This window comes from Drosophila albomicans, chromosome X (genome assembly GCF_009650485.2).
Source record: "Drosophila albomicans strain 15112-1751.03 chromosome X, ASM965048v2, whole genome shotgun sequence".
In the NCBI taxonomy this organism is placed as follows: domain Eukaryota; kingdom Metazoa; phylum Arthropoda; class Insecta; order Diptera; family Drosophilidae; genus Drosophila; species Drosophila albomicans.
In genome coordinates, this window is record NC_047627.2 from 18,001,914 (window position 1) to 18,026,146 (window position 24,233).

General features: G+C 39.2%; 2 protein-coding genes across 2 annotated transcripts in view; one reads left to right on the top strand and one right to left on the bottom strand.

Annotated features, from left to right (window-relative positions):
- Positions 1-24,233, top strand: part of LOC117577874 (high affinity cGMP-specific 3',5'-cyclic phosphodiesterase 9A) — a 140,862-nt gene that overhangs the window by 110,052 nt on the left and 6,577 nt on the right. Inside the window, exons 5-7 of the mRNA XM_034262832.2 lie at positions 10,240-10,565; positions 16,331-16,482; positions 16,547-16,654. Coding sequence (XP_034118723.1) covers positions 10,240-10,565; positions 16,331-16,482; positions 16,547-16,654 — 586 coding nt within the window. The remainder of the gene's footprint in view (positions 1-10,239; positions 10,566-16,330; positions 16,483-16,546; positions 16,655-24,233) is intronic.
- LOC117577875 (neprilysin-4) lies at positions 18,662-21,077 on the bottom strand. Its single transcript, XM_034262833.2, has one exon. It carries the CDS (start codon positions 20,996-20,998, stop codon positions 18,977-18,979), a length of 2,022 nt encoding a protein of 673 aa, XP_034118724.1. The 5' UTR covers positions 20,999-21,077; the 3' UTR covers positions 18,662-18,976.

Sequence of the window (24,233 nt, forward strand, 5' to 3'; positions counted from 1 at the left end):
TATAACTTTGTGCCGACAGGAAATGTATGTAACAGGTAAAAGGAGGCATCTCCGACCCTATAAAGTATATATATTCATGATCAGCGTCAACAGCCGAGACGATCTAGCCATGTCCGTCTGTCCGTCTGTGTGTCTGTGTGTCTGTGTGTCCGTCCGTCTGTCCGTATGAACACCTAGATCTCAGAGACTACGAGAGATAGAGCTATAATTTTTTTTCGACAGCATTTGTTATGTTTGCACGCAGATCAAGTTTGTTTCAAATTTTTGCCACGCCCACTTACGCCCCCGCAAATCAAAGCTAGAGTTGCAAATTTTGGTATATATAATAATAACTATAGTAGTTATGATTCCTGAAAATTTGGTTGCGATCAGATAAAAATTGTCGAAGTTATAAAAGAAATACTTTTGTATGGGCAAAAACGCCTACTTATAAGGGTCTTAGTTACTTTGGCTGACAATCTGGTATATTGAGCCGTCTATGGTATATTTTGAATGCGGTACTATATTGATATACCAAACATATCATTTGGTATATTTTTAGTATTTTTTTTAAGTATTTTCGGTATATTTTCAAAATGATACCGCAATATTTTGCCTTTATTAAAAATGGGTAGCGGGTATCTCACAGTCGAGCACACTCGACTGTAACTTTCTTACTTGTTTTATATTTATTGTATGGAATGGTATGGTATATTTTGAGCGTAGTACCATATCGATATACCAAATATAGCATTCGGTACATATTTAATATTTTTTTCGGTATATTATAAGAATAAAACCCACTATTTTGCTATTATTGCAAATTAATAGCCGTTACCTCTAAATCGAGCTTAGTTACTTGTCTTCAATTTTAGTCTAAGCTGTCTAAGCTGATTAAACTGTCTAAGCTGATTAAACTGTAATTTCTTTTGCTATTGCAATTAATTTAACTGTGCATTTAATATATGGTTGCATAAAAAAGCGATAAAGTGAGCTAGCTGACGAAATCATCGAGCAATTTAATTGCAAAACGTTCGCAATTCGAATTCGGAAATTGAAAAGCAATGGACACAAGCGAAGACAGCAAAAGAAATGTCAAAGACAAGTTTCAATTAAGTGTAGAGAGGAGACGCTCAAATATTCTTACACACACACACACACACACATCGCATTGGCAATCGTTTTTATTTGCTTCGCTTTCACTCTCGTTGCTGCTGCTCTTCTTCCTGTTGCTATTGTTGTTTGCAAGCTGTTGGCCATCAATTTGCAAATTTTTCACTGTGCGTGTGCATGTGTGTGTGTGTGTGTGTGTGTATGTGTGTTACCTGCGGCTGCAGTGTTTTTACTTTTGCTTTATTTGCATTAACCGCAAGCGTTTTTGTGGCTCTCCTTCGGTCCCCGTCCTTCCCCCTTCGCACCCGGCGGCGGCAGCAACCGCAGTCGAAATGAGTTTGCTGGCCAGCAACATACACACAAAACAAGCGACAGCAACAGCAACAGCAACAACAATAACAATCACAAATAATGCATAACGACGAGGAATGCAATAATTAATTTGTAGCTCGCACACACGCATACGCACACGCACAACGTGGCGTATGCGCAACGATTGAGCACGCCAATAAATGTAATTACCAAAATAAAGTAAAGCCCGGGCATTATAAATAATATATGTATGCAGCCCGACAAAATATATAGATACGATGTGTTATGCTCTGTTTTGCTGTGCTGTGCACACAAATCAACATAATGATTAGCCCAAGGGCCAAGCGAGAGCACGAAACTAAATTCAAATTGCAAAATTAAATCAAAATTTCGAAAACTCGCATTTGTATTGTGTTATTTGCGTTGTAATTGTTGTTTCATTATGCGCGCATATCAATACAATTAAAATTCGAAATGAGAGCATAATTAATAAACACAATAGCATATTTTTAAAGGTTTCGACTCCAACTTGACTTCATCACTGAATTTCTGAATTTCACCCCTCCAACATCAAGTGTTGGCTAGCTTGTTAAGCTGTAGCAGCAGTCGATTGACTTTTGTGGTTTTTCTGCCTCATCGGGCGCACATTTTGCCATTGCGGTCAAATCATATTCCCAAAGAGCCACCTAATTGGCAACAAGTGGTGCATTCCAGAGTCTAGACTGCGACAACAACATGTTGTATGTACGTACGTATGTTGAGTGGGAGGCGAGCTTAGAATGCCATATCATAAATTAAACAATTAGCTTTTGACCTTTGGCAGCGTCACAAAAAAGAAAAAGAGAAAACGCAACCAAACAATAGCAAAATCTGTAAAAGAGAAAGAGAGAGAACGTGCCCAGAGGTTCATAAATCAATGCAAGTCCAAAAGGCAAGCAGCGAAAAATTACAGAGCGAGAGAGAGACTGAGAGAGAGAGAGTGAAAAAGGGAAAGGGACACTTTTGGGGCAGCCATTAATTATGCGAGTGTATAAGCCATCATTTCACGCCTAACAATATGCAATAAAATATGAGTTCTCGCTGTGTTTTTGTGTGTGGCATTTGAAGCTGAAGCGAAGGCCGAAAAAAACAACCGAGAAACAAGGCAAAAAGCACAAGAGAAAAACGTGGCAGCAGCAGCAGCAGGAAAAAAAAGGGCAAGCAAAACGTGCGCTGATGTTGATTATGGCCACATTATGTATACAAGTTGCTTATGGCAGTTGTTCTTGTTGTTGTTGTTGTCCTTTTTGGCCTGTTGCTGCCGGCTGTTTAGTCCTAATGACCCCCCGTTTGCGTTCTCTAATTAATTAATTGATTGTAATTAATTATTTAACGCAATGTTATTCGTCGTCTTTTTACAGTTGCTTTTCCTTTTGTCGTTGTCTCATTCTCTCTCTGTGTGTATGCGTGTGTATGGCTGTGTGTGTGTGTGTGGGCGTGTTTTAGCTGTTCAATGTCTTGAATACATTCGATATGCATGTTTGACAAAACGAACAACATGCAACAACAACATCGAGAACAACATTGACAACAACTAATGACTGAAATGAAAGCAAAGCTCAACTGCAAGATATCCTATGAATATCATGTTTATGAATGAGCGAAAAGAGCAGCTTAAGCAAAGCGAGTAAATGGAGAAATTAAATGCAACAACTTGAGTGGAAAAACCAAATTAATTCTGGTTGAAATCACAGCAAAACAAAAAGCAACACAATGCTATGCTAATTCGCTGGAACATTATATCTAATGATAATGATAAGCAACTCAGGTTGCCAACGTCTTAAATTAAGCGCAAGGTGAATGACACATTAAGACTTTGTTGAAAGGCAAATGCAGAGAAGTATGAATAAAAGTGCGAAATGTTATTCAGAAATAAAGCAGAAAATTTACTTTTTATTAAATAATAATTAAGCAATGATTTTTTATATGTAAAAAAGTACGAAATGTAATTCAGAAATTAAACAGAAAATCTGCTTTTTAATATGAATTAAAATACTAAATAAAGCAAAGAAATAAATCTATGATTCTACTTTGTAATATGAATTAAAATACTAAATAATGAATCTTATTTTTACTAAAAATTTAAATAGTAAATACAATTTAGAAATAAAACAGATATAAATAATTTGATTTTTAATATGAATTCAAGTACTAAATGCAATTCAGAAATAATGTGAAACAAATTTTGAAATAGGTAAACATAAACGCATTAATTTATCGCAAAATTTAAATAGAAATCAATCACATTGAAGCTTGTAGCCATGGAAATAACAGGGAAAACGTAAAAATGTAGAACAAAACACGACGAATCCAATCAAATGGAAAGCAGCCTGCAGACACTACACAATGATGACCGAAAGAATGTTGACCAAGCGCTGCCTTCAATTCGCTCCCTCTTTCACTCTCTCTCTTTCTCTATCTCTCTCCTTCACTCAGAATTTGCTGCGGGGCGGGCAAATATGTTAACTTGGCTTGCCCACTGATTAATGGGGCAGCAGCGAGCTTCAGGAAAATGTTGGGCCAGGTATGTGCAGGTACACTTACATGGGGCCACATGGCGTATGCGCAATGGGGGATGCATACTACGAGGAAGCGAAGAAGCTCGAAGCGAGCAATTGCAATATTTGGCAATTGGTTTGGTTTGGTTAGCTTGGCTTGCCGCTTCGTCTACCCACAAAATATTGAGTTAATTTATCAAACAGCTCGCATGCAGCATGTCCTCTCTCTTTCCAAGTGTGTGTGTGTGTGTGTGAGTGTATCCTGGCGACAAATTGGCAAATGAAACTGTGCTTTCTGCTTTGGCACAATTACTTTGATTGCGCATCACATGAGTGTGCATGTGTGTGTGGGGGTGTGTGTGTGTGGTTTTGAGGTGTGCCCAAAGAATCCTTGGAATTTCATATAATTGAGGCAGCAGGTGTCAAAGGGTCGTCACTACTTTCCCCTCGCCTCTTCTCCCCCCTTGACAGCTGTCACTCGCCATTCTTTATGCAATGCAAGAAATGCGAATTCCACACACATACATAAATGGCAAAGTAACCTCAACTCCTTTCACTTCTCACTTCACTCAAGTGCAGTCCACCACACATGCCACATCCCTTTCACTCAGCAGGCACTCAGAGACCCAAACATAATTGACAGTTAATATTTTGCAGCTGCCGCAAAACGAACAAGAACAAGAAGAAGCAGCTTAAGATGCTGCTGTGGCAAAAGGAAATGCAGAAATGCAGTAAAAATTGGCACAGCAAAGTGCGCTGCGCTCTTCATCGATCAAATTGTCACGCTTCATGTTTGTTTTTCTTTCTTTTTGTTGTATTTCTTTCGAGGCAACGTAAAAATGTGTAATTCAATTTTCCATTAAGGCAAACAAACGCACCAGAGAGAGAGAATGCATGCAAAAGAAAAGTTGGCCAACGCAACACAAAGAAAGCAAGAAAGAAAGCAAAAAAGAATGAAGGAAAGCAGCCTGAGTTGGCGACACTCTGAATAAAGCACTCGTTATGCCATGAGTGCATTTGATGGCATTCACTTTGTTGCATGCAACACACACACACTCACACACACACACATGCAAGATAATCCACTGACAATTTTTCATCAACTTTTATTTTTCTTTATTCTTCATTATTGCGAACAAAAACGCTGAGTGCGTAATAAGTCAAGTTAAGCTTGGCTCTGGCCAAAAGAGAAATGCTGCTTAAAGCAATTGCGAATTATACGCAAATTATTGCTGCCAAAGCTTGCGCAAATCAGCACACTTAAAGCTGTTATACGCAACTGTTATACTTTGTGGAATAAGTTGACTTTTTTTTAATGAAATCAATTTATACATATATAAACATCACTTAAAGACATCACAAATAATTCCATCTACAACATTTGAGTAAGGAAATTATTGAACTTATTTAGAGCTATTATACTTTGTGGAATAAATAGACTTTTATTAAGAAAAACTATTTTTTTGTAGTAAACTTTTTTAAACATTGTTTAAAGCAATCACGAATAATAGTTTTAACATCATTTAGCTAAGAAAATATGGAAAGCTGTTGTAAACAACTGTTATACCTTTGAAAAAGGTAGATTTTGTGGAATAAATATATTTTACACCTAATATTTAACATATATCTCAAATAATCCTATTTTGAAAATTTGAGCTTCGATAATCAACCTATACTCAGAAAATGAATAGTAAAAAATATAAAAATATTTGATAGTTACAATTTAAAAGCAATGTTGAAAAAAAAAATAATTGCATTTACATCATTTGAGCTTAGAAAATATTTATCTTTTGAATAGCATAATTAAAATGAAAATTAGTTACTGAATGGAATGTTATTTTTTTCTTAACTATTATTTGAATATGAATTCAACAACATTGAATTCATTAAGAAATTTGCTAATCGAGTTTTTTTTTACTATTTCTTTTTTTTTTTTGGTGTTTATGTTTGTGGATTGATTGAAACTCAAATAAATTTGCCCGTAATATTATTGATCAAGTGGTTGGGCTCTTTGCGATTGCAGTCCATTAGTTTGAGCTGCAGCACGCGGCGTATACGCAATGTAATGCAAATCCATCTGCAGTTTATTAACGAAATGAAACGAAAGGTGAATTAAGTATTTGCAGGCATTTCAATTCAGCAAATGGCCTTAACATTGTTGTTGGTGCTGCTGCGGTGGGCGCAAAAAGGAAAAAAGAAGGAAAAACGAACGAGAAACGAGGAAAAAAAAAAAGAAATCTGCCAGCTGATGGTGCTGCAGGTGACTGAAGGTGGTTGAAGTGGTTGGTCGCGTAAGGGGCGGGGGGAGAACGGGGGGTAAATAGAAATGCGCTCAGAACTGTGCTTAATTAAAAATTGTAAGTGGCAGTAAATTAATTATAACCGCGGCCCGCAAAGTGTTTGGTTTATAGCAACAGCAGCAGCAACAGCAGCTCCACATGTGGGCGTGCAAGCAACGAACTGTGGGGGCGTGGCCCGTTTTGCTTTCTTTCAGCTCCAGCTCCGTTTTTGCCAGCTGTCAGCATTTTAATTTCTTTGTGCATCAAAAGCAGCAATTTTAATCAAATTTCCATCCTTGATTATGTGTGTGTGCTCGCTGTCGCTACTTCGCTCTCTCTCTTATGTATTTGCCTATTTGTGGCGGGGGAGGAGAGAGAGAGAGAGAGAGCAAAGTGGCTCTGGGTATTGCGTTGTCAGTTGTCACTTTTCAAATATGAGAGAGTCGAGTTTAGAGTCCCAACTATATGCGTATGAGTATTGTGGCATTTCAGCCTGCCCCATGGCAAATTGTTGTCAACGCAACACAATTAACAGCGAAACATTTCAAACGATGCTGCGCTTTCGCTTTCGCTATCGCTTTCCCGCTGTGCTCTGTGCTCTGCTCTGTGTTATGTGCAACTGACACTCGAGGTGGAAGCAATGCGAAACAAAACGAAAGTCACGCAAACGCAGCGACCGAGAAAGCGACTTGAATGTGCTTTTAATTGGCAAATATTTGCAACTATGACAAATACAACTTTCAGCCCAAAAACTCATAATTAATTAATATGCACACGAATTATGCTTGAAAAGTTTCATAAATGAAAATGCTTAAAATTTGAAATTGACAGCATGTTAATTAATATATTAAAATGATCGTAATGGATTAGAAATTGAATTTAGCTTAGCAGACAAACTTTGCTGATACTCTGTAGAAAGTATTTCCTGCTTGACTCGCAGTGAATTAACTAATAAATGAACAATATGACTAAATAATTGAATAAATAAATAAATAAATGAAGTCATAATTAATTAAGTTAATATAATATAAAAGATTATATTATAATATACTGTAATCAAACCAACCATCCAGGTGGTAATCATTTGGTAATTGAATTGAGTCAAAAAATGCTATGCCAAAAATTTTCGTTTGTGTCTTTCAAATGGCTCTGAATATGCTTGGTGAGGTGGCGGAGCGAGCTAAAACTGAAGGCGGATGTGTTAAGTGGGCGTGTTCGAGCAGTAGAGCTTCACAAAGATTGGCGAGGGTACATTTGATCAACTGTTGCTCAACAGTTGAGCAGAACCGATCGAGTGTAAAAATGGCTTACCAAAACTTTTAGTTTGTGTCATTCAAATACCTCTGAATGTGTTTACGAGTAACTTGGCGGCGGACCGATAAATTTGTGTGGGCGGATGTGTTAAGGAGGCATGGTCAATCAGAAGAGCTTCAGAAAGATTGTCTGGCTAGCTTAGGTAGTGCTTACGCTGCTTTTAATCAACAGTTGTGACTATTACTTAACTGTTGTGCAGAAATCAAAGGCATTGTAAAGCATTGAGAGCGAAGCTGCTGCTGGTTGATTTCAACGTGTGACTGAAAAAGTCATTGCCAAAAATTTGTGAGTATGTGTGTCATATGTTGTGTGTGTGTTTGACTAGGCGCCGGACCGAGATAATTGTGTAGGCGGAGGTGTTATCCAGGCATGGTCCAGCAGGGGATCTTCAGGAAGATTGCACAGCTTGATTTGGTGCATAATTTCGTGCTTCTACTCAACTGTTCCTAAACAGTTGAGCTGAAAGGGATTCATTGAAAAAATGAGCTACCAAAAATTTGAGAATTTTTATGAAATTTACATGTTGAGGTGTTTGACTAGGCGGCGGACCGAAATAAAAATGAAGGCGGATCAGCTAAGTGGGCGTGGTCGACCAATAGAGCTTTACAAAGATTGCACAGCCTAGATATGCATGTGTGAATTTGTTTATATGTGTTTCTACTCAACTGTTTGAGCAGAACTGAAAGGCATTCAGAATGTAAGCTACCAGGTAACTGCTTTTTAATGGAACTGTGGAAAAAAGTGATATGCCAAATATTTGAAGATATGTATGTCTTCCGAATACCTCTAAATGCGTTTGACAAGGCGGCGGACCGACCTAATAGTGAATGCGAAGGTGTTAAGTGGGCGTGGTCAGCGAGCAAAGTTTACTTAAGGTACTTTTGATCAACAGTTGCTCAACAGTTGTGCAGAACCTTAACGCATTGCGGGTTAGCGATCGTGCTTGAAAATTTTAGCTTACGTCTGCGAAATGCATGCGAAAGAAGAAGAATGTCAAAATGTAGCAAATCTCCAACTGAAATTAAGTTAATCATAGAAAACCAACTTGATAGAAATAAGACACAGTAAATGAGAGTACATACAAAATTACAATTTTAATTTAGCTAAGGTTAATTTTAAATTAAGTTAATCAGACGACATTATATTTAGTGAGAAGCAAATACGATTTTCAGTAAAAAGAAATAATTGAATTAGAAAATTTGAATTTTTATTTAGCAACTATCAATTTAAAATGAAATTAAACAGAGAAAATTCAAATTTATATAATAGTACAACAATTAATACTTTTAGTATATGGAAAAAGGGTAATAAAGTGCAGCTAAATTATAATATTGTAGTGTGAATGTATTAAATCTCAATTGAAAGTGCAATTAGTAGTGTTTTAAATGCAAGCAAAGAATATGGCAATCGATTATCATGTAAAGAATTGCAAATAGTTTGAATATGCTTACAGCAAATAGCAAAAGCAGAGCAAGCAAATAGAGTTCTCTCTGCCACTCTCTGCCTCTGTCTTTTCTTCTTTCTCTATCTCGCTCCTTCTCTCTTGCTTCACACATAAAGTGACAATGAAGGACGCTACGCTCAGCAAACACGGCCAAAGTTATGTGAGCTATTCAACTGAGTTGCTGTTGCTGCTTTGGCTGCTCTGGCTGCTGTGGCTGCTGCTGTGGGCACATATTCAAAATGGAAATTGAAGTGCTCCATTGCCAGCAATCGCTGGCGGACAAAAAGGGGGCATGGAGAGGTGGAAGGTGGGCTAGAGTTGTTGGCCAGCTGTGTGTGTGTGTTGGATATGTGCCCTGTAGAAAATTGCCATAGAAATTCTATTCGATACGCACGGCTGACAATTTGAAACGCAGTCAAGTTTTGGCCCGGCGGCCACAGATCGACAGCTCAGCTGTCGCACCTCACGCACACCTGTGCGACCTGCAAAACACACGCGCACACACACACACATACACACTCGAGAGAAACCGAAACAAAAAACCCCAAAAAAAAAGAGAAAAATACTGCAGTTGTTGTTCCTGGTTTCTTTCTTTCGCTTGGGTTTTTCCTCATTTTTTTTGTTGCTTTTTCGCTTTTTTTTTTTGTTTTTTTGGTGTGTAGTTGTTTCATTTGGTCAGCGAAGCGTGCGGCCGATTGAAAATTTAATTTCCCGCCCATGGCACCGTCGCTTTCTCTCTCTTTTTCTCTCTATGGCCATCTCTTTCTGGCTGTGCTTGGCCAGTGTATTTCCGCCATTTCAGCGTTTGCTGTTCCGTTTCGCTTTTCAGTGGACTTTGATTTGGTCGCTTGGCCACGCTTCCCTCTCTCTCTCTCTCTCTCTCTCTCACACACTCTTTTACTATATCTCTCCATCTCTTTCGCACGCTGTTAGTGTCAGTCAGTCAGTCAGTCAGTCAGCGTGTCAGTCTGGCTGTCGTTTTTCAATGCGCCTTGTTTATGGCTCTTCATTTGCAATAATCCAAATTGCCATGGCTACCAGTCGACTTCCCAGCTGTATTTCCTGTTTCAATTTGCTGATTTATTTATTGCCACTGTCGACAGTGGCAACAACACTTGGCTGATTTCCGTTCCGTCACCAAAGTCTGCAAAGCATCTCTTAGCACACACACACACACACATATATATATATACATCCACATAAACATCTATATCTGCATCTCCATCTATAACTTTTTCTTCTTTTCACATTTCCATTTCAGGTCTCTCCAATCGGCCATTGGGCCCACCACATCGCAAGAGCAGTCTACCAAAGCATCAGGAGGTGAAGCGTCGCTTCCTGGAAATTTGTGATACCAACTTTTCGGACGAGGTGAAGGCGGCTTTGCGTCTGCCAGCTTTCGATTCATATGAATGGGGCGATGCGGATGTCATACACCTAATGCAGACCATGTTCCTCGAGCTGGGCTTCATCGAGAAGTTCAGCATACCGGTCGATACGCTGCGCGAGTGGCTCTATGAGGTCTACAAGCACTACAACGAGGTGCCATTTCACAATTTTCGGCATTGCTTCTGTGTCGCCCAAATGGTAAGTTTTACTCCCATCCGACCCCCAAAAGTATGCTACATATTTTGCTTGCTAAAAGTGCTTGTAAATTCTGCTGGGAATCACACAATATTTAAGCTGTTTGTTTAGCTTTCATTTAAATTGCATTCAAAGCTAGCTATTCTTTATATATTGTTTTTTTATGATTTTGATTGCAAAGAAAACATTATGACAGAGTTAAAGCACAACATTTCAATTGTTCAGGGCATCAACACTCAAAGAGTGTGAATACAACTTAAGGCAAACTCCTTTAGAAATATCAATGACAGTTACTAAAGAGAAATGTATTAAAAGAAAATAATTGAACTTACTTTGAAATATCAATGACAGTCTCTACATAAAAATGTATTAAATGAAAATAATTGAATTGAGGCATTTTTGGCATTGTTCTGTGGAAAGTGTTGCCCAGCAATCACTTGCGCTCAAAAGTATGCTACAAAATTTAGTAGTATTAATGCAATTGCAGTTGGAAATCATTTAGTATTATAATATGATTAGTCTATGAACGTATATTAAAATGAAATATTAAAAAAAAAACGTTGTGCAGCTCAGATTTAGTTGCATTCAAATTGGAAATTAAATGGTTTTATGTAATTTTAGAACTTTCCTTTCAAATGCATTCACAATTATTTTTCGTTTCTTTCATTTATTATTGTGTCTGCGTAGAAACCAGAAACAAATGGCACATAGTTTCATTGCCCAAGATAAAATCAAATTTCTATTGTTGTGGTGTGAATAAGACTATTGTGAAATCTATTTACGAATATCAATGACAAAAATCTGTATTAAATGAAAATAATTGAATTGAGAGTTACATAATAAACAGTTTTGTTTTGTGTTTTAAATAATAGACAGACGAAGCAAGCGTTGAGAACAGTTAACAACAGCTTGATAAGCATAACAACAAAAGTGTTTTGCATTTAATGGCTTATTATGCTTGGTTGGACTGCATTATAATTAGGCGTACGATGTGTGAAACCGCACTTGAAAATGAGTTCACATTCAACAAGACGTGCACAGAACTTGAAATATATCAATAACAATCGGGCATCGAATGTTGGCGTATTTTTAGATATGCACAGTAAGCACATAATAAATGCAATATTTGTGCCATTTGTGGGCTTTAAGTGCAGCCATGTGCTATATAATTAAGTGTGAATCTATTATTAACTTGGAATATGAAATTGAACTAGTTTATTTATAAGCCATGTCTTGCCTTGCCTCCCCCGCTTGTTGTCGCTGCTTGTTCAATTTGAATTGTTTTGCGAGATGCTTTCGCAGCATTGGGAAATGTGCAAGTACCGAACATAGATAGTTTTATGTGTACGATATATATATACATACATATATATATATATTTATTATGTGGCTATAAAGAATAAACGATGTCCAGGCTCAATGAAATCGATATCCGTTTTCGTCTCTATCTCTTGCTCTTGCTCTCCTTCTGTGTGCCGTACAAAAATATATGTACGAAACGCCAAAGGGGCGAAAATAAGACAAGAAACATACGCACACACATGCATGTGAAGAAAGGCCTATTTATAGGCAACAAGACAGACACAGACACACACACGTGCATGCATAAAGAGACAGCGCAACAATAGCTAAAGAAAGCGCACAACAAGTTTTTTAGCATTTAAAAATAGCAACAACTGAAGAGACCAAGAAATGGACGCGCCAAATGTTGCCAAGCACAGTAACAACAACAATAGCAGCAGCAACAACTGACTCGCTGACTGACTGACTGACTGACCGACAAAAAATACTCGTCAAGCATTTGCAGTACAAATAAAACCACATCAAGTATACGACTATTGCACACAGTTTGCACAGCGAAAAGTATCAGATATTTAGTATGCAAAATACATTGCTGCTGACATAGCTAGCATACCCAAAGCTGAACAGCGTATGCATGAAAAAAAGAAACATTAAAAAAGGAAAACAAAAAAAAGGCAAATGGCGACTGCAAATTGCAGCCAAAATACTGAGGCCATCGCCATTCGCTCTCTCTCTCTCTTTCACTCACTCTGCTGGGCGACCAGCTGGCCAAAGCAAACAACAAACGAAACGCCACAAAACGAAAAGAAATGAAAATAAAAGAAAAGAAGAGAGAAGAGAAGAAAAGCCACCGCACCAGCACCGCATCAACCCACTGACAGCGACCCACTTAGATGCTCAAGTACCAAGTTTGGGACGAAGTATTTTCCAAGCCGACTTTTTAACCTACATTTTTGGCAAATGAAACTTGCTTGTACAAGTGTACATACACACACACATATATATATATTTATATATAGTATATGTGTTATTGTTGTTGTTCTTGTTGTTTGCTCTGCTCAACATTTATATGAAATATTAATTCTCTGTTAGTTGGCATCTTGAGTTGCAGCAACAGCAACAGCAGCAGCTGCTTTGCCGCAAATTGTTGCACCGCACAGCTTAAGACAAAGCAAAATGGGGTCACCACTAGAATGCAATACACAACTATCGATAGAATCCATTTCATAGAATGCTTTGGCAATTATTTATTGCCTATTTTTGTTTAATAATGTTAAACGTTTTATTATAAACATTCAAAAACCAAATCTGTTGTGGAAGTTGTGCTTACTAAGTAATATTCCAACTATCGTCGCGACAAACTCTAAACGCTCATGCCAAACTCAATCTTAATTCTTATCTGCGTTAAATACAATTTTATTGTCTTATTCATTTAATATATTTTATTATTCATATATATATTTAATTGTATGCTATTAGGCTAATTCAATTTATTACTCAACTGGTTATTTAATCGCAAACTATCGTTATGATAACTGTCTTAAGTTTAATTTGAATATTTAACTGTTTAGTTACTATAAATACTTATTGAATCTAATAGTCAACTGAGAATTTAAACGTAAGCTATCGTAAAAACGAATCTTTTAATTTTAAATTTTTGTTAATCTTCTTCTATTAAATTTTTTAATTATATTGTTTTTATTCAATCCTTACTTAACTTCACAATCAATTGCAAACTATTGATAGAATTCGTAACTTCAAAATCTTTAAATTTTTTGCCGCAATATTTTCACAGATTTTATTCACATTTTGCATACGTTGGCCATGAAGTTGCGAAACTTTTGCACAACTAAATGAAAACTTGAATAAATTGTTTAATTTGACAACAAAAGCCAACGACAAAGTTAATGTCGACTTTTGCTGAAGAAAAGAGGAAGAATGAAAGAAAGGAAAGAGTTGTAAGAGTTGATCAGCTTGAATAATGCAAATAGAAAGAGAGAGCGAGAGAGAAAGAGCATTAGCTGATTTCTTTATTACGCATACGCACTGTTGCCGCAAAGCTTTTACGCATTCTCGTTGCCAGCTAGCCACAAAACAATGCGAACAATTTGAAGCATTTTAGCTGTCGAAAGCAGCAGCAACAAAAACTCTGCCGGTTGTCACGACAGTTGCAGTTAAAGTGTTATCGATAGCACGACAAACTGTTTAAGCTCCCCTCGCTTTGGTTTCAGTCTCTATGCATGTGGCATTCGGCGGCCTCTAAGCTGCAAAATGGCCGCTAGACTCGTCTGCATATGCGATGGTGCGTATTTTACAATTCAATGGACGGCCATTTGCATAGGCACTCATGTATGTAGAGCCCATGTAATTTCCTCTCTCGCTTCCTCTCTGTCTCTCTCTCTCTCTCGCTCTCTTTCTGTCCCTCTGCGAATAGCACAGAAGAGTCGTTAAGCGGCTTTCGCTTTTGCCTTCCTGCCAGCGACAACAACAACAACAACGACAAAAAAAAACGAACTCAAAACGGGGCAACAAAAAAAGAAAATACTGCGGCTGAATTATTGAGTTTACAGTGGACCACGACACACACACTCTCACACACACACACACACACACACACTCACACACAGACACTCAAGCGAATGGTGACAAATTCTTGCAGCAAAATGAGCGACTCATCGCCTGAGCTTTTCATTACCAAAGTGCAGTTGCAAGTTGCCAGTTTTGCCGGTTGCCGGTTGCAAGTTGCAAGTTGCACTTGATTTCCTTTGGGTGTTTGACGCCCGCCCAGCAAAACTTTTGCCACTGGCAACACTTGAGGCAGGCTGGCAGCAGATGCATCTGCAAATGTTGCCAACGGCTCTGAGCTGATGATGATCCAAGAGTTGAGAGTTGAGAGAGCAGGAATTTGGATTCTCGCTGTTGACAATGAATTTAGATAAACTTGCGAAATTCGAAATGCAAACAGCATTTTGCATTTGCATAAATTTATAGCACTTGCCAAGCGAGCGAGCGTCGAACGCACAATCATTGCTCCTTAGTTACCTCTGCGACGCATTAACGACGATTTCGCCTTTAAAGAGAGACAGAGAACGTGAAAGAGATGGAGTGAGGGAGATAGAGAGACAGACCTTCATTGGCGTCGCTTAATGCGAAGACCAAAGTTGTGCAGCAACTTTTACGACACCCTTCAGCCACCCTTTCACTACCCACCGCGTTGCTAGTGCAACTTTAGGTGCGCAGCAAAGCGCAAAGCAAACTTTACGCTGCTTTTGTATTTCAAAAAGCTTAAATTGAACGCTGTTGAAATTCCTTAAGGGTCTCCAACGGGCCAAGTCATTTTCCTTCGAGGTGTCTAGGCGTGCTACCAACTTTAAGGGGTGGGGGAAATGCAATTGGGGTTAAAGGGAAAGGGAAGATCTGTAGATATAGCTGCTCCTGGTAATTGCAAAGGTTTCGCAGCAGACAAATTAAGTTGCCTTTCAACTTTACCTTTACCATTTTTGCCATTGGCTTAAGCTTTAGCTTGTTTCTTTTGCCACAGTTGCTGCTCTCTGGCCACGTTGCAGCATCAAATGTGATTTAGCTTAATGGTTAGCAACATTAAAAGTGCTCCTTTTGTGCCAGCCATTGGCATTCTTTAAGATATTAGCAACAACAGTAGCCAGACACTTCATTTAATTAACCAAATTGAGAGACAATATTCCAAAGAGCAGCTAGCAAAGAGATATCCAAGAAATTAGAGTGCAGTAGAGATTGCCAGAGTTGGATAGTAAAACCGACTCTGCAATTGCCCTGTGAATGTTAAATCACTTTACAATTACGGCTCACAGCTCAACGATTAATCCGATAGTGCTTCTAATGCCCTAGCTTAGAAACGCGCTTTTGACTATGCTCTTTCAAACATAGTTGTATTTGGATTAAATTGTGAAACTCTCTTGAAATAATTTTATTTAAACATTTGTTTTTACTTACACATTTTGTTTCTCTAGTTAAGCTACTAAAATTTAATCAATATTTATCAAAAGTCTTTATGTCACCTTATCTCATTTAATCTCATCTTCAGCTTTTAAATTCCTTAGAAAAAAAAACTATATGGGACTCTCTAAATAACTGGAAAAACAATTTTTCGAAAAGAGTAGAAAATAAATTATTGTTTTTAGAAATAGTATTTATTGATAAGGCAAAATATGTATATTTATAGAATAATATAAATAGCTGTATCAGTTGCACATTATGTATCCATAAAGAAGAAGAAGAAAAGAAAAATAAATTACAATAAATACTTTTCTTATTATTTTTAAAATTAAGTCATTTTTGTTTATAGATTTAAATTTATTAAATTATTAGATTTAAATTTATTTATTATTTTGATTAAATTTGCATTTTGCCAACTACAAGGCAGCTTCAACTCATAAAATATATTTTTCATAATAAAAAGATGATTTGTGTATGCTTTTTATTTGCAGATGTATGCGATTACACGCCAAGCGAATTTACTGAATCGTCTGGGCGATCTGGAATGCTTGATCCTGCTGGTGTCCTGCATTTGCCACGACCTCGATCATCCCGGCTACAACAATATCTATCAAATCAATGCACGCACTGAGCTAGCACTCAGGTGAGTCAAGAAAAATGGGTGATTATATAACATATATTAATTTCAATATATTCTTCTCAACCAGATATAATGACATCTCGCCGTTGGAGAATCATCATTGTTCGATTGCATTCCGTTTGCTGGAGCATCCCGAGTGCAATATATTCAAAAACTTTAGCCGTGACACATTCAAGTGAGTTCTAACAACGTTTTCTGCTTTTACATTGTGCTTGGGTCAGGAGGTCGAATCCGTGGGTCATCGTCGTAGTCGTGGCCATTTAATTGCCAAGTTTTGCTTTGCTCGACTTCTGCTTGTATTTTATGCGCGGCACGTACAAAATGATGTTGCATTAAACGACGGCCCATTGGCCGGGTCTAATTAACAACAGTCAGCAGGCAGCAGGCAACAGGCCAACAGACCAACAGCTGGCTGCAACCGTGCCACTTGCCCCATATCGATTTAGTGTCTAGAAACTTTAAAAGGCGAAGCCCAACTCGAAACTCGCAACTCGTGCTTTGTTCTTGTTTCTGCCACAAAGCCAAAGAAATGCTCAGCGAGAAATTAACTGATTACATTTCATAACAAGCGTTTCACATTTCGATTTAAATGCCAACGCGCATTTTAAATTTCGTTTGTATTCGTTTAATATGCGCATGATTAATTCCCCTACTTGCAATTGGAAATAATGCAATTAGAGCTGCAGCTAATTGGCTTGTAATTGGCCTGCTGCTGTAATTAATGCAAATCTGAAGAATGCATTTTATGCTCATCCAATTTCATATTGCTAATCAGTGCATTAATTATTTCGCTTGGCTTTTCTTTTCGATTTTTTTTCCGCTGCTGCTGGTGATTAATTGCATTCCATTCTTTATTTTCTGCACATTAATTAAATGGATTAGAAGTGGAGACAAATACATTTTATTTGTCGGTTTTGGGCTCACGACTCACGTAGACAAAATAGCAGCAGTCAAAAGCGAGGCCATCATCATCATCATCATCGACAGCATTTGCAACTTCATAGCTGAGTGTGCAACATCATCAACAAAACAGAGCAGTGAGTGTGTGGCAAGCTTCTGAGGCAATGCCCTAAGGACTAACCACACTTTTGCCCACTTCAGTTTGGTTTCTGCGACGCGCGCCGTCGCCTTCACATCGCGTCGTTTTGCTGCCAAGTTTGCGTGCATAAACTGCTGCATACTTTTGGGAGTTTTTGATGGCAAAACTTGGCTGAAATGCCATATGCACAATATGCTCGTAAATGTTATGCAGCAGCCGTAGCAGCAACAGCATCAGCAACAGCCTCGAAAAGTGCCAACAACTTGCCTCTGTTTGCTTAAGTATATATCACACACTCACTCACAGACTCGCAGATATATAGCTCATTGTTATTGCTATTATTACTATGATGCATTAAGTAATCAGCAGACGACGACGACGGCAACAAGCGGCTTTTCAAATTGTGTCGCATATTTCGAGTCAGTCTCTCTCTCTCTCTCTCTCTCTCTCTCTCTCTCTCTCTTTTCCTCTGTGTGACATCCATAAACATTAAAATGCCATTTGTAAACATTGTGCGAACATCATTCCATCTTCCTCGCTTCGATGCAATTGCCAAGAGCTCCCAAGTACGAGCGTTTTTGCTGTCAGCTTGAGTAGCATAGAAGCATAAAGTATTCTGTGCAACTTGACAACACTGTCAGCATTTGGATAGTTAATCAACACTTGCGAAATAAAGCACACAATGTTGCTGAAACTCTGAAATTAGTAAAACACTTGCGAAAGACAAAGCTAGATTAAATGACATGAAATATAATCAATTTTAAGTATGTAGCAGCCTATTTATTGCTTAATAGTCAAATTGAATCAAATTCAACAAAACAATGTTAGCTATTACAGAATTATTATTAGTTTTATTGCATAATTTTTAAATTAATTCATATTACATTTTACACTTAGCAACACTTGCTTACAGAGTTGAGTTTAATATAATATAAACTTATTTGCAGAAAGTATAATGAGCTTAATTTTTCTGGAATTTTGTGAGTTTCAAGTGCACTCTATATATTTTTGTTATACTTTACTTTCTATTCAATTATCTAATGCAAGTTTTAATACCTCTCCACTTTTTTATGTGTTAGTGAAATTTATTTTACTTTATTTGCCGTTCATTCTTCATATTTGATTTAATTAAAATTTGGCTAGTTTTTTATTCTAGCTTGTTAAAACCTTTTATTTAGTTTTGTTGAAGCTTATCAGCTTTTGAGAGCGTTGGCAGCTAAAAATAGAATCGCAGCAGAGCAATTTGTTGTTTTCATTTTTAATCTACGGCGCTTGATTCAAATGAAAGTGTTGAGCAGCAACTGCAGATTAGAAGCTGTGAAGCGTACTTTTAAAGCACTTTGCAACACTAATTTATTAGTTAAGGCAACGATTCGTAAGGGAAATGCAGCTTCATTTTTTTTGCATTGCTTTAATAACAATCTACGAGCAGCTTCGCCTTCCTTCCCTCTCCTCCGCTCACCACATGCGGCACTTGTCCGGCGGATTCATCAAGCTGCCCGCACGACAATCGAAAGCCTCAGCGAACTCGGCAAAGTTACCCAGCACATTGTTGACACGCTCCCAATGAGCGGGATGCTGTTGCTGCTGTCCACTAGATGGCGCTGCTGTTCCTACTGCGGCCGAGTGTCCGCACCAGTTCTGAGCAAATGCCACAAAGAAGCTGCCCAAGGCAGTGCTGTTGAGCTGCTGCTGCGCCAGCTGCTCGCGATATGCACTGAAAGCGAGTCGCAATCCCTCGCTGTCTGCCATATTCTCGTTGATCATCACCGTGGCATTGCTGTAGCGATAGTTCAAATAGCATTGAGAGCGCACGCCAAAGCGTATAATAGTTCTTGCCGGCCAATCCTCTGCAGCCAAATGACCAGCTGCATCGTAGTGAATGCCCACATAGTCAAAGCCGTGCACCATCTCGTGGGCAATCATAAAGCCAAGTCCGCCATAGAGTCGCGCCACTTGATGAAAGTTGCTCGGCGCGACGGAGTTGTGCAACAGCGGGGCACGCAGCAGTCCCAACGGCAACTCGATGGCATTCAGCTTCAGTCTGTAGTAGACATTGACGTCCAGCGAGCCAAGTGAAGGTCCCGTCGATGCACTCACTGATGTGTCGCAAGGCAGCTGGAGACAAGACAACGCAAGGCGAAACTGTTGCAAGCTTTGCGCCTGCGACAGCTGCAAAAGCTTGGCATCGTAGCTGAGCGCAGGTTGTAGTTGTTGCTGCGACTGTTGCCGCACTGGTTGCACCTGCGGCAACAGCAGCCGCATGGCGCGCACCTTATGCAGCGCCTGCGCCTGTGACGTGGCGTCCAGCTCAAAGATGTAGGTGTCATTCATCAGGCGTTCGAATTGCAGTTTCAACCTGTCGAACACTTGCTGTAGTTCGTGTTGCGTGCGACTGTAGAAGGCGGCGGCGGCAGCATCGCTGCCGTGCAGCAGCCGCAACAACAGCTGCGACAACTGCTGCGGCATCAGGCGATTCAATTGCTGCAGGCACTGCTCTCGCTGTGCGGCCAGCGACAGATCCTCGTGCAGATGCAGCTCAAAGTGCGCCGGCAGCTGCAACAGCAGCCAGCTGGACACGATCAGCGGATCCGTCGTCTCCAACAGACGTGGCAGGCGTTGCAGATACTCCGTGTCTGCCACCAGCAGCAGTTGCGGCGTAAACTCATCGCCCAGCAGCAGTTGAAAGTACTCGAGCAGCTGCAGCTGCGGGAATTGTGTGTGCAGCTGTTGCAGCGTCTGCGGGGCATGCAACACCAGCGCCTCGGCGCTATCCTGTGCTGCCGGCAGCAACTGTTGCAGCTGCTCCTCGAAGGCGCTCAGCTGCTCTGCCAGATCGGCAGCACGACGCACTCGCAGCCCCAACTCGAGCAGCAGATACTTGAGATAGCGGCGATAGAGAAACCGGCTCATGTCGCTGCGTCCGATCAGCTCAAAGCTCGGCGGCAGCACATAGAAGACTTGCTGCTCCCCGGCCTGCCAATTCTGTTGCACCAGTAGACGCCACAGACCGTGGGCGCCAAAGCGACGCACAGCGGCGCTGCCTCGCGACCAGCTAAACTGCGTCGCATTGTTGAGAAGCGGCCAATCGGGCAGCACTCGCTGCACCGCATCCATGTAGACGTGCAACGCCTGTCGTCCGTTCATGCAGCTATCGTAGAGCGAGTGCAGTTCTTGTTCCCCTTCCGGTAGTCCGTTGCCGTTGCCGCTGCCGCTGCCGCTGTTGCTTGCCTCAAAGTGTCGCACGAAGAGCTGCTTATTCAGCGCACGCAATCGCGAACGCATATCGTGAGCGCCGAGAGCACGCAACCCGTATGGTGCATGCCAATTGCCGCAGGCGTGTTCGTGGAAATTCTCACACGGCGACTTCTGCACATCCATCGCATCCTCCACATCCTGCTCCCAGGGCGCGTGGCTCAGCGAGAGAGCGTCGCTGCCTCCCCAGAGTAAGGCACAGACAAAGAGCAGCTTTCGCCACATTGTTCGCGTTTGTTTCGTTCTGTGACTGATCGAAACTGCGACGCGATTAGCAGAGACTTTTTGGTGGCGAAAGCTTCAGCTCCGGCCTCAGATTGATAAGCGCTGACATTGAGCGACAGCTTTATGCAATGCCAAATGCGTTGATAACTGGTAACCACGAGAGGGCAGCCACAAGAGTTGTGTTCACTAATTAATCCTAAAGTGGTAGAACAACAGAATAAAAGTGACAGCGACGCTGGCAATTTGCAATTAAAGCAACGAGAGACAGATAGACAGTCGAGAGTGAGAGGGAAACACGTGTAATCAATTAATCATTACTTATACGCCATGTACAACCAAATTAGCTACACATCTTCTTACGCCCACTGCACGCTGCTCTCTGTCTCTGCTCTGCTCTCCTCTCCTCTCCTCTGGTTCTAATCAAATTGAAAGCCAAAGTTTACATTAGAGCACATTTGAAAACAAATCAAGCGAGAGCTTGAGAGGGGAAAACCCTTAATCATCAGTAGCTGAGCTGAGCTAAAGTCATTTTTATTTATTTATAGGGTAACAGCAGCTTCTTAGCTCAAATCTTCGACTCCCCAAAATTATAGAAAAGAAAATATACTAATATATTGTCCTTCAAAATATTAATTTATTTGTTTAGTTGCGTAGTTAAATCAAACTGTTGGTTACTCAACAAATTATCCCCTTATCCTGATGTGCAACTTACAATCAAATTGTGGAATACAATCAAATTGTAGCTTCTGCAGCTGGGAACTGTATTTATATTTATAGCGTAGCAGCAGTCTGTCAGCTTGACGAACTGTATTGCATGTTGTTTAGTCAAAATGTTTGACGACTTTGGCTGCACCAAAAAATTTAGCAATCGTCCTACAAATTATCTCCTTATTGTGATGCGCAACTTGCAATAAAATTATAGCTTAAGCAGTTAGGAACTATTACACTTCTAGTTATAGGGTACCAGCAGTCTGATTTCTAAATATAAGTACATGTATTAACAACAATTTTATACTTAACAATATTTCTACTATTTTTCTCGACTTTTTCTGCTTCGCAATGTATAGAGTGACAGCAGACTGTTAGCTTTGCAATTGTTAATTATCACAACTAAAATGATTTAGTTTAACATTTTTAGGGTAGCAGCTATCAGCTATCAGCCTGTCAAAAATTCCTATAATACAATTGTACAAAATTATCTGCCACTTTTGCTGTTCCAACAAACTGGCAATCTATTGTCCATTTATTTAATTCTTTTCTTTATCGTAATTTAATTCTATGCTTCAAATTGCAGCTAGAGCTAAATCGTATATTACGAAACGTTACGCAATGCTTAACTTCCATAAAAGTATAAATTATTTCTTAGTTGCAGATTGATGTTCATTAAAGATTTATAGAACAGCAAAAATCTGTTAAAATAAACATTGACAATTGTTTGCTACTAGTTAAAGAATTTTCTTCTAGATAATTTGCTATTGATTGTTACAAATTCGAAATGAATGCTTAATATTTGTGAGAACCGAATTAAGCAAAATTAAATTATGTTTAAACACTTTAGTCAAATTATCGATGGCCAACAAATTTTCCAGATCAAATCAATTGTTGCAACTGCAATTTGTAACTCAAAATTGCTCTTAAATCAAATGCGCTAATTATATATTTTGTAATTCTCACATTGTTCAAATTAACTTTGGCAATTACTGGCATTACGTATACGACTAGTTGTGCTCTATATATATTTAGTAGATATTCAACTGGCAATTTAAAGACGAATTGCGTGTGCAGCTGCAGCACTTTGGCAATTGCCATGGAAATTCATTGAAATGAAAAACCTGCCCGTTGAAACAGGTGTCAAACAATTAACGCGACTCTTCTCAAGTGACCCCAAAAAAACAGTGAAGTGAAGTGAAGCTGCTCCGCCCAGCAAATTGGGGCCAAGCCAAGCTGACTACGAAATGCAAATGAAATGGCCATTGTTTTTCTTTTCTTTTTTTGGGTTTGAAAGAATGCGCGAGCGCCAGGGCAAGATGTGAAGTGCGTGGGCAAATTATGCGATAATTAAGCTGAAAAATGTTGGCATTTCATAATAATCAAAGCAAATGAAATGCCAAGCAACCAACAGCACAAGAGACAGAGAGAGAGAGAGTGAGCGAGAATGTCGCTTAATTTCAATCACAAAAATTCTAAAGTCTAAAGTCTAATAAAATATTCGGCAGGCTGAAGAATGCGGCTGAACTTTAAAATGCGCCTGAAAGTTGGGCCAATAAATTCACAGATTTTTCGTTGATTGATGACATGTGAAGAGCGAGCGGGAAATACATAATTTGCTCATAATTAGGCAGCCATTAATCATCCATTTCATCAGCCGCTCATTAACTGCAGCTTAACACGTGTTCAGCAAAAATATTCAAATTGCAAAAATATAATATTTTATGATGTGTGTGTGGTAATTAGACGCATAAACGGCGGCAACAGATGGCAAACAGTCTTCGTTGCTGTCATGGCAACCTACCTGGAGGCATGCCACATGTGGCATCAGCTGATGCTTAATGCACTCTTGTGGCACTTTCTGCCAATTACTTTGCCTGCCTCTTCCATTGAAGGGATAAAAGATAAGGGATAAAGCAAAAACTGTTGCATAGCTTTGTGCGCTTTGCTGCACACGCGCACTCACACACACACAAACACACACGCACACGCAGCAAATGCAATGCAAATCTTTTGCAAATCCTCTCAGCTGTGTCTTTGCTACACGTGCATCAATCGCCCACAATAATTAAGCTTCAATTCAAGTGACAAGACGTCACACACACACGCACACATACACTTTTGCAACAAAGAACACATCACATTCCCCTCTCATATCTCTTCCCCTCCCCACTACCACACGCATTTCTTCACAATTTTCAAGGGCAGAAATCGATATACGTAATCAGAGTGCAAATCCCATCCAGCTTACATGCAGCTGAACAGAGAGAGATGCCAGATAACAGAGCATAAAAGAATGCAGCAAAGAGTTTAGAGGATAAAAGAATGAAGAGCATAGAAATTATAACGAGAATAAGCGAATACATGTTGAACACATTTAAAGTAACATTTATTATCAAGTAGTTTAGATATAGAAAGTTATACGGTTATTGTATATTTATATAATACTTAATATTTGTAATTAATTGTTCTACTGGATATGCAAAGTTTTTTACATATGTAATGTAAATTGAAATAATTTTCAAAA